At 34.6% G+C, this 11,314-nt stretch overlaps 1 protein-coding gene across 1 annotated transcript; it reads left to right on the top strand.

Moving 5' to 3' along the window:
- The first annotated feature begins 8,544 nt into the window (after nucleotides 1–8,544).
- On the top strand, nucleotides 8,545–9,072 carry LOC130674167 (uncharacterized). The gene has a single exon (XM_057479437.1). The coding sequence runs from the start codon at nucleotides 8,545–8,547 to the stop codon at nucleotides 9,070–9,072; it is 528 nt and encodes a 175-aa protein (XP_057335420.1).
- Nucleotides 9,073–11,314: the final 2,242 nt, after the last annotated feature.

Raw genomic sequence — 11,314 nt, 5'->3', positions numbered from 1 at the left:
CGGCCAAAAGTGATATAATCAAAATATATCTTTCATATATTTTAAATACATTTTACATACATATTTATGTATTTTTCATATATTTCTCATCTATTTTAAATATATTTTTAATATATTCATAAATATATTTTTTTTATATTTAAAATATATTTTTTTTCCATGGGGGTTATGATTCCGCAAAAACCGTGGCTCGAAAAAATGTTTTGCTGGAAGATCTTCAAACTAGAAATTTTAAGCTTCAATTTGCTTTTTTTGTTTTGTCGATTCGATCATTTTTCACGAAAATACAGCCTTCCAAAAATCACTAAAAAATTTATAAAATTGTTTTGTTCCTTTAATTTTTTGGATAAGTGTATGTGAATCGCAAAGTATTGTAGAATTTTGCTAAGTTACAACAGATTTGTTTGAATACAGGACGGAGCGCAAGAATAAAATGATACTGCTTGCAATAATCCTGTTGTCTCAACCCCTACAAGCACTATTGGGGTACGATTGTGGGGGCATATCTATGAACGTCACTACCATATCAGCAAATAAGATGGGCGAATGTGACATACCGTTGAAGAATCCAGAGGAAAAGTCGGTATCGCTTTAATTACTTCAGTTAGCAGAATCTAGAAACACTGTAGTGTTTGAATGTCGGGTAGAAATAAATCGGGTGATAACATTTTGTGGAGATTGATACCATGCATTCGTAGTGGCAATTGGAAAAAGAGAATATATTTATGAATTAGGATACAGACAATGCAAGAGGTTACATGAGACTGGCAGCTCGAAATTGGGTTATAATGCAGAATTGGAGGGATTAACAAGAAACGCAACACGTTATCGGACAATTATGCTGGCAGAAACTACTACAGTGGATGGGAAATGTGCGGGAATACAATATAGTGACCCGTTTGGTACTTGGAGTCAAGTGATTGTGGAAGCGACCGTTAGAGTAACAGTTAGGAACTATTTTGCAACAGTGGAGCGTGCAAGCAATAAAGTAGTTCTTAGCAGTGGAGCAAGATGCGACTGGGCTGAAGGAGGGTGCATAGATCAAACAGGAGGTAACACATTTTGGGAGGTCATAAGGGAGGAATCATGTCAAACAGCGAGTCACATAATTCTGTACGAGGGACCTGGCACGCTATTGTCTGGAGAAAAAGGAGAACCAGAAATTTATACGATCAATACAGAGGATATAACATTTGCTCTAGCAAAGAAAATGGAGAAGAAAATATGCGGTTACACCTTAATACAAACGGAACATCCCAAACTATTAATTAAGGTGCTCAAACCAGGTGAAGAAACAGCGAAAGTAAAATCAATCTCAACGCAGGACCTTGACATATTTGCTTACATAAATTCAAAATTTGTGTATGTAGAAAAACACATTAAACGACAAATGAGATCTCTTTACAGAGATATATTAACACACAAGTGCGAGGTTGAGCGGCAAGTAATATTAAATGCGCTGATGTTGTCAGGACTAAAACCAGAGGAATTCGCTTATGCGATAAGAAAAGGACCAGGATACTACGCAACAGTTGCAGGAGAAATTATTTACCTAATCAAATGCATACTGGTAGATGTCCATTTAAGAAAAGTGGAAGAATATTATCAGGAGCTACCGGTGACTTATCAAAATCAGAGTTGGTTTGTCACGGCTAGATCAAGAATGTTGACTAAGCAAGGTACTATTATAGATTGCAACCAGTTACTATCGGTCGGATATGAAGTAGATGGGGCATGGATCGTTATGAAACCGGGATTTGAAGATATCCAAGAACCACAAATGCTAAAACCAACGACCATACCAACTTGGGATTATGAGGATACGAGACATTTGGTGACAAGTGGGATTATACGGAAAAGGATTTAGAAAAATTGAGGAATAGAATAATGCTGAAGGTAGAAACTCCAGTTTTGATTAATACCATAATAAGAGGGGCAACAGGCCGCACTATTTTTGGTAGTACGGGAATATCAATGACGCAGTTCATGGATGAATCAGTAATTGAAAATTATGCAAAGAAGCAATGGGATAAATTTTGGGGAGGATTTTTAATATTCGGAACGGCGAGTGCAAGCTTAATAGGCATAATGATAAGTATAAAAATGTTGAAAATAATAATCGACACAGTAGTGCATGGGTATATTTTACATCGAGCATACGAAATGACCGTGAACGGAACGGGAATTATGTGGATGCGGGAAGAGTGTGAGGGAGTGACAGGTGAAATATTTTTAACTCCAACCCGAGGAGTACACGTCGTGGCAAAGATTATGGATAGAGAGTTGGGCTGGCCAGAGATTAGGGAAGAGTTGGAAAAGATCCTGGAAGGAACTCATATTGCCCTGGATAAACTAATGGCCGCAGTGGGACAAATACAAGGTGATGGAGCTACTGTGGAAAAAGGAGGTGTCAGATTAGCAGAAGTGCGACAGGAGCTGCACCAGATGGTGGAAATTGAAGGAATACGAGTTGAAATTGTGAGAATCAAGACCTTGGCCATGTATTTCTGTATTGGACTAGGTGTCGTGATATTTTTAATTTTGTGTGGATTGTGCTCAAGGCTATGCATAAAACGGAAAATTCAAGCGAAGAATGAAAGACAAGCAGAAGAAGGAAAAATCACAACGATAGAAGAGCCAGGGATAAGTACAGAACGAAGATCTCGGGTGAAAAAAAAAAACAGACGGAAAACAAGAGAGCGACACCTATAGAAGAACTTAAGATGGAACCAGTTCAGCAAAAGGATGAGATGTTAGGTATTCGGATGCCGCCGCCAAAATCGAAACGGACAAAAAGGGAAAAGGAAGTAGATATACCCCGATTGAAGGAAGGACACAGCACTATCCGAAATTACGAGGCACAGGAACAAGCGGGGGTATCGTATGCGGATTTGGAGATGATGCAGTTAACGCAGCTTCCTCATCACAACAGTGAATCAGGAGGTTTGACCAGAGCTACTACTGCCCGTCGGAGTATTTGGCATTATAAGAACTTGAGATTGTAGAGGAGTTCACCATCAGCAACCTATCTGTTCCTTATTCCCTTTCCCAACTTATTTGTTTTTTCTGCAGGCACGCCACACAGGGGAAATGCAGCCAGCATGCCGGGTCGTTCAAGTCTATTGGATTTTAGGATCACGAAGACTGGGGTCGATGAAGCCGAATTACAACGTGCAAGGCAGTGGAATGGAGATTACTTTTTTTTTTATTACTAATTATCAATCGTTATTATTCTCTTGTGTATTGTTCTTTCAACAAATATTCTATTTTCCTTAGTATTTAGTGTGACGAGGCGTTCTTCAAGCCTCGATCTTTTGCTACCCGCGAATTTAATGAGTTAACTTACCAACGTCGCGACAACCAAGAGGCACCAACGTACGTACGATTTGTAATCGTACGAGCTATTTGTGCAGACTCCCATCACCAAGTGAAGGGCAAAGTCTGCTGTAATTCCCCGGAGGCGCAATGCTCCACCCCAGAAGATCTTAAGCCGACCCACTGGAACAGACTTTGGTCCAGTGCCCTGCAGTCCACCTTGCAGGGACATACGCGGCTGGCTCATTATTCGAATGAGGCCAGTTTAGCCCTTGTGGCGCCCTCTCTGGGGGGGAAGACTCAACATCTAGTCGTTCAATCTTTCATTAAGCGAAAGAGTGTGGGTTCGCTCCATTGTTACAGCCACTGAGGTGCAGATAAATCCTAGCGATTCCCTAGGCAACTTGAGGTTGGCCAACTGTAACCGAAAAGAACCAGAGGGCTTTTTTGGAGGGAAGTCACTCTTGGTTAGCGTGTCACGCGGTACGGATGTACTTTTGCTTACTGAATATTACACGAGGATATTAATCTAAAACCAACGTTGTGGGAACGTTTTTGTATTGTCTTTTTATTGTCAAGTTATGTAATATTTTGGAACGCCTTGGGCGAGTTATTGTGCTCCTGTTGAATAAATCGTTTCTCTTTTTGTCGTGCAATAAAACAGACTAAATTAATTAATCCTTGAACGCACATAATATCTATTAGTTATAATAATTATAATAAGTACGTAGTTAAGTGCGTCGCGACAGAATCTATTTATCTACGTTGCTGAGTGTTGCGGTACGGACTTGCCAGTCCTCAACGAAAGGTAAGTCCTGTTTTATTTTACTGCTCAATTGAAATTACCTTCGGTGTCCTGGGGAAGCCAGCACGACAGTCGAGGTAAAGTCACGCGATTATTATCCGATCCGGTACTGTAATAACGCTGCGTAGAAAACAGCGGGTACCTAGATCGGCTTGAGATCGAACGGTAGCCTGTCCTCATGGATATCCACCCCGATATGCAACATGTATACTGTTGCGCAACTGAAAATTAACCTGCGCTTTAACTGGTCGAGAAGGAGAATCGTGATCTCGGGTGATATCAGGGAGTTCACATGCGACTTACCCTGTGAATAGGATTGTCCCTTTTACCATTCGGGAGAATGTCTTTCTGAGCTGACGCCCATCCGTCTAATACTAATTAACAAATAATAGATAGATATATTTTAGTTCAGAAAGCAACACATTTTATTGTACGTTCATTAGGCGCTATACAGCTGCACATAAATATCGCATTACATTAGTTGTATTAAGTCTTACTTTTATAAAGACAATGCGACGAGCAGACGTTTCACGTGGTCAGCAGTTTTGACGATGGGAAGAAAAGAATTCCGTTGGAGACTGCGAAGGGATATTTTCTTGTGCAGCACGAAAAAAGTTCTCATGGGAAACGGCGGAGTGATGTTTTGGAAGCAGAGGATGCAATTGCAGAAGAAGAGTCAGTTACCATAGTTAAGCTGATTCGAATAGTCGTCTGCTCGCGCACAAATATTATATCTCTCTTATTTTACCGCTTTTTTACAGATCACTATAAGAATACGTTTAATGCCGCTATTGTTGAATGAAAATATTGTATTAGTGTCCGATTCATTTATGCTATCTTAGATTTGTAAAAGAGACTCTCAAGGCCTTTTCTGGGTACTCCCATATTTTGGGGACTCCCAATAAACAAATATCCATATAATTCACATATATTCATTCCTTCACTGAGCGACCCACACCCTTTATAACATCCTATTAAATTTCTAGAGACGCTGAGCTAGGCACGGTAAGATCGGTTACGAAGTAAAAACATTAAGGTGTAAGCTCACACGTAACATTGATATTTGATTTTTTTTTTTATATAAAACTTTGACATTTTCTGCAGATCCTCAAATTTTTTTCAGAGTGATGTTTTTTCGATTTATATTTTTTTTTCCAATTGAAAAAAAAAATTTTTTGTAACTAGCCTTATTTCTCAGAACATCATGCTTAAAATTTTTTTAAGTGCTCAGAAAACTTTGAAATTTGGGAAAAAAAATAAAAACAATAAATTTAAATGGTAATCCTCGAAATAATTTGAATTTTTTTCGAAAAATCAAGTTTAAAAATAGAAGAACCTTCTGAATAATTTCTTCAGATTTTTTTCTGAAAACAACACTTCGAAACAAAGATAATAAAAAAAAAAGTTTTTGTTTGGCCCATTTCCGGACAGATGCTGGCAATTCAAAAAAAGAAATTCTTTTAACCATAAAACAATGAGTGTAGAAGGAATTTTTTTGAATTGCTAGCATCTGTCCGGCAAAGGACCAAACGAAAAATTTTTTTTTTTTATTTATTTCGTTTTGAAATGTAGTTTTCAGAAAAAAATATAAAGAAATTATTCAAAAGGTTCTTCTATTTTTAAACTTGATTTTTCGAACAAAATTCAAATTATTTCGAGGATTACCATTTAAATTTAATGTTTTTATTTTTTTTCCAAAATTGAAAGTTTTCTGAGCACTCTCAAAAATTTTAAGCATGGTGTTATGAGAAATAAGGCTAGTTACAAAAAATTTTTTTTTTCAATTGGAAAAAAAATATAAATCGACAAAAATTCACTCTGAAAACATTTGAGGATCTGCAGAAAATGTCAAAGTTTTATATAAAAAAAAATCCAAATATCAAAAATGGTAAACATCGAAAAATTTTTGATTTTTCCTAAAAATCTACAAAAAAAAAACAGTGAAGATAGGTTGCAATAAATTTGTTGTATTTTTTTTTCGAAAAGAACATTTAAAAACAAATATTTTGAAAAAAAAAAACGTCCCAATCAGTCGAATTTATAACTTTTTTTTGGTTGGGTGAAAAAATTTGAAAAAATTATGTGAAACGTTTTTGATGGGGTAGAAAAAGAGAAAAAATTTTCAGCCAAATCTAAAGGGGTCGGGTTAAAAAGTGGTCAATTTGGCGTGGAATGCCCCATATATTTTTGTTTTGTTATTGATCGAGATATTTTAAGTAGGTTCTTTTGTAATTATAGAAAAAATACTAATATAATTAAAAAAAAAAATCATAACAAATTTTAATGAAAGAAAATTGTATATATTTTAAATTTATTCGTGCTTCCTGCCATTTTTTTTTTTATTATTCTATTATTTTATAATAAATGAGCATTTTAGTCGTGCACTTTTGGATTTTCCAAATTTTTTTTAACTTGACGATAAAAATATGAAAAAGTCACTTTTTTAAAATTTTCGGCTTGTCCATTTTGCTCCAGGTGTCATGCGTAGGGCTGAAAATGCGCAAACATATTGGATTTGTAGTAATTAGACGAAAAAAAAAAAATTTTGTTTTTCGATCAAAATTTCAGGGAGGCCTCCTTGCCCCGGGAGGGTCTCCTTGTCCGGTCTCCCCAACGCTGGAAATTTTAGCCCAAAATTTAGATATTTAAACGTGACTCAAGAATTTTGAATGTTTCCGAGTACTATCTTTTGGACGTTTTCGAGTGACCCTTCAATATTAATAATAAAGCTTCTCGATTTTTTCACCATAAATTTGTATCGTAATGAATAAAAATTTAACCTGAGAGACAGAAATCAGTTATTAACTTCTTTTTTATTTTTTAATTTAATTATTAGGTGTTTTTGATTATTCAAATTCATCCAATTTTCTTGTTTAAAATTGTCCGGCATATTTTCGGTTATACAAAAGTTATATTTTAGTGAAATGACAACAAATGAGCCATAAATAAATACAAAAACTGATTCAAAGTATAAGTTACATAGTACCAGTTAATTTTCAACATTCTTGGGCGAACATTTATGAGTTTTTTTATCAAGCTGATTTTTGGAGAAGCTTCTTCAATCATCTTGAACCAACAAATTTTCAGAAGAGACTCGAAAAAAAAAAAATAGTCGGTTTTTTTGAGTCGCCCTAATATATATAATATAATATACCTGTGACGCGATAGATAAGTGTGTAAATTAAGATTCATATTGAAAGATTTTTAGTCATTTTCTCTATATTTGAAATTTCTTAAAAAATGTAATGTCATCGATTGACATTAACTTTGTAGGAATGTATGACAAAATTTTTTAAAATCAGGCTATGTCCGCTATGTTGCTTCAATAATCAGAGCAATGCGTTTAATAGAAAATGAGTACAATCAATAATAATAATTTGATGGGTCAAGTTTAGCCTATGACCAAAATAAAAGTTAAATTTTTAACTTTCCTCTAAGAAAATTGTAAATTTTCAAAAATTCGGAAAGTTATTTTTTTCACCGCGATTTTCGAAAATCAAGTTTTCATCAGATGTCGACGTTTTGAGGTCCTAGTAAACTATTCTGACCATTTTCAGAATGATGTCCGAGTGTATGTATGTATGTGTGTGTGTAAACTCTTTGTAACTTTTTAACTAATGAACCGATTTGGATGGTTAAGGTGGCAATTAAAAGAGCTTCTGGCCATCAACTTTCCTGAAAATTTCAGATTATTTAATCATGTTGACTCGAAAATATTGACGAATTACGAAAATAAAAAATCGTTCTTTTCAGTTTTTTAGTGATTTCTCAGAAACGATTTGAACGATCGGCTTCAAAATCTAATCAGCTCTAGGATTTGATAAAACGCGTTGATTGCCGCCTTAGCCATCTCAATCGGTTAATTTGTTCAAGAGATATCGCGAAAGAAAGAAATGAGAAAAAACAGTTATTTCCAAAATCTTTAAAGCAATTCAACCAAACAATTTCAAAATCTAATTAGCTCTAGATCTCAATAAAACGCGTCGATTGCCACCTCAACCATAAAAATCGGTTAATTCATTCGCGAGATATCGTGGGAGAAATAAATGCTAAAAAACGGTTTTTTTTTTAAAGCAATGGCATACGAAAGTATTTTCAAGCTCAAAGAGCCTGAAATGTGTGATCACGGTGGATACACCGCGTAATCACAGTGGATACACTGTGTATACCCGGTGGTGAAACGGAATAAACCCACCGTGTAACCACGGTGGATCCACGGTGTTTACACTTTCACGGTGTTTCCACCGTGATTCAAATCTGCGAGGGGTGTAACACGTGTGATGATCGATTTTGAATTATCATTTATTTCTGCGTTTAGTAAAGTATTTCAAGGCGTTCAAATTTCTGGATGTTGATTCCATCTTTGTCAATGTGTTTGGCGTCATGTTCAAGCCTGTGACTTGCAAAAATTATATAATACGAATATGGAATTCTCATTAAATGTACGGATGCTGTTAGCGTTGGCATTTGTCCCTGTCGATCAGGTTATAGAAACATATGATGAATTAATTTCAGCTGAATACTACGATGACCATGAAGAAGAGTTAGCCGAATTACTAAATTATTCCGAACGTACATGGATAGGCGTTCAAAGTCGGAGTAAAAGGCGTCGTACCAAAGGGTTATTTGATATTGCACTCTGGAGCTGTTACGAAGCAGTTTTAAATGATGCCATTCGATCTAATAATGCTGTGGAAGGGTGGCATAATGCATTTAATGGTAGAGTTCGAGTTCAACACGCTGTGATCGGTAAAATCATCAAGAATTTGAAAATGGAGCAAAATTCTACGGAAGTTATTGTCACTCAGATTGAAACTGGCTTAGATATTAATAATAAACGTCGTAAGGCTTATAACGATATTGATTTAAGATTAAAAAATATCGTAAGTCAATACGATGCTAATAATCGTTTGCAATACCTTAAAAATATTGCTAGTATTTTGTCAATATAAATACATTAATTGAAATAATAATAATATGAACAATAATAATAACAGTAAATATCTAATGAAATGTTAGAATCTAAAAGTTATTTTTGTAATCAATTTAAGTAACGTTTTCTATATTGTAATAATAGTTCAATAAAAAATAAAATTATCTTTCAATAAATTATCGTCGTTAATAATATTTTTTTAAGATTATTATCACGAATATTCCAGCAGCGGATATATCGTCGTGCGGATTTTTTTGGTACGGATTTTACGGTATCGGATCAAAAGTCGCGGATTTTAAGTCGTGAATTTAATGTCTTCGGATTACGAGTGATGGAACCGACAAAACCCCGCTGTGAAAATGAAATCAAAACCTGCGATTATAGACCTCTTGATATTAATATTAAGGTTTTAAATTTTCACAATAATTTGTTTTTTGCTTTCCCAAATAATACACTTATCCCAAAAAATAAAGGAACAAAAAAATTTTATAAATTTTTTAGTGATTTTCGGAAAGCTGTATTTTCGTGAAAAATAATTGTATCGATAAAACAAAAAAAGCAAATTGAAGCTTGCAATCTCTAGTTTGAAGATCTCTCAGCAAAATAATTTTCTGAGCCATGGTTTATGGAGAATCATAAGAAATAGGTCGAGACAAAATTTTTCTAAATTTTTCAGTTTTGTTTTTTAGATCTACGGGGCCGGGAAAATTTTTTTAGAAAAAACCAATTCATGGCTCATTTGAGAAATTTATTCAGCTACAATTTGCCTTCTCTTAGTTTTCTTGTACGAGAATTTGTGGCTGAGATATCAGCCTTCAATTGAAAAAGGATTCTTTTGCCTTTGATTATCGATATCTCAGGAACTAATGGTCGCACAGTAATTTAAAAGGCAGTTTGAGAAATTTAAATAAATTCCCGACAAGCTCCATTTTCGATTCTAAAAAAAAAATTTTTTTTTCCTTAATATCAATTCGAAAAACTTACAAAAAATGGTCATTTTCTGGTTTTTTAGTCAACTCATCGCTACTTTGCAAGTATTGATGGGAAGGTCAATGTTGACAGGTGATTTTACAGCTTAATGTACTCCCAAAAACACTGGAAATTTTCAGATTGATCCATTGAACCGTTTTTCTGGGCCGATTGCTCAAAGTATCTTTGAAGATAAAGTTCCAATTATATTTTGGGGCATTATTGCCGTTACTTGTGATTGATTTCGGAATATTATTTCCGTGGGCTAAGTGCTCGTTAAATTAGTATTTTTATAATAAAGTTATTCGTTTATTTTAACCACGTGTTGAGAGATTTATTTTACACTAGAGAATAGATTCCTTGTCCTTAAATAAGTATTAAATAATTATTCCACGTGGTGAAGCGACTACTCGGGATCAGTGACGGCACAGGTAAGCCTTCTACGAAGCTCTTATTGTTTTGTTCCTGTAACGGTGTTAAAAGTAAGTAATTGTAAACGTTGGTAGATAGTTGTTGGGTCCTCTACCACTGAGAATCTTGGATTACTCAGATAAAGAAGTCACAATATTATTAATCTAGAAGTATCGTAATAAATAGTAAAATTAAGTCTAGTGAATTTTGTGGAGATTTAGTGTAAGAAATAAATTTGTGAACGTGCAACTGGTCTCTCATCATCTCCACCTGGGAAATACAATAAGCGGCGGGTATTCATACCGTACCCGGTTACAAGCGTACCTTGTACTTCTCTACTATTAGTACTCTACCAACATACAACTCTCTTAAATAGATTTCTATGCGAAAATATCAATACTAAATATATTTATGTTGCAAAATAATTCTATGTAAAATTATCTCTATGTAAACTTATTCTATTAAGTATAAATATATGCAAAAATAATTCATGTCCAAAATATCTCTACATTATATATCTCTATGAAAATTAAGTCTCTACAAATATGACAGAGTGTTTAGCTTGCCAAGTCTGGTCGCACCTAAGTATTATGGTCGAATATTAGGGCGCCACTGGAAGATGGACTCGGCCTTCCAGAACCGGATGTTAATTGTATTTATTTTATATGCTCAGGGTCGTTCGTGAATTTTATATTTTGTGAGAGAGGAGAGGAATAGTGAACAGGCTGAAATAAATTTATTTAAACTTTACTTTTAATTTTAATAACCTTAAGCACCTTGCTTATTATTTATTTTTCCTTAATGACAACCCTGATTAAAAAAATGTATTTGACAGGATTAAAAAGGATTAAAATTTTAATACTTTCAAATCCTTCTAAATA

Source organism: Microplitis mediator, chromosome 9 (assembly GCF_029852145.1).
Source record: "Microplitis mediator isolate UGA2020A chromosome 9, iyMicMedi2.1, whole genome shotgun sequence".
Lineage (NCBI taxonomy): Eukaryota > Metazoa > Arthropoda > Insecta > Hymenoptera > Braconidae > Microplitis > Microplitis mediator.
This window is presented reverse-complemented; position numbering and strand designations above follow the sequence as displayed.

Excerpts from the sequence above, each read along its gene's own strand:
- LOC130674167 (XM_057479437.1), top strand. The coding sequence starts at position 8,545 with ATGGAATTCTCATTAAATGTACGGATGCTGTTAGCGTTGGCATTTGTC.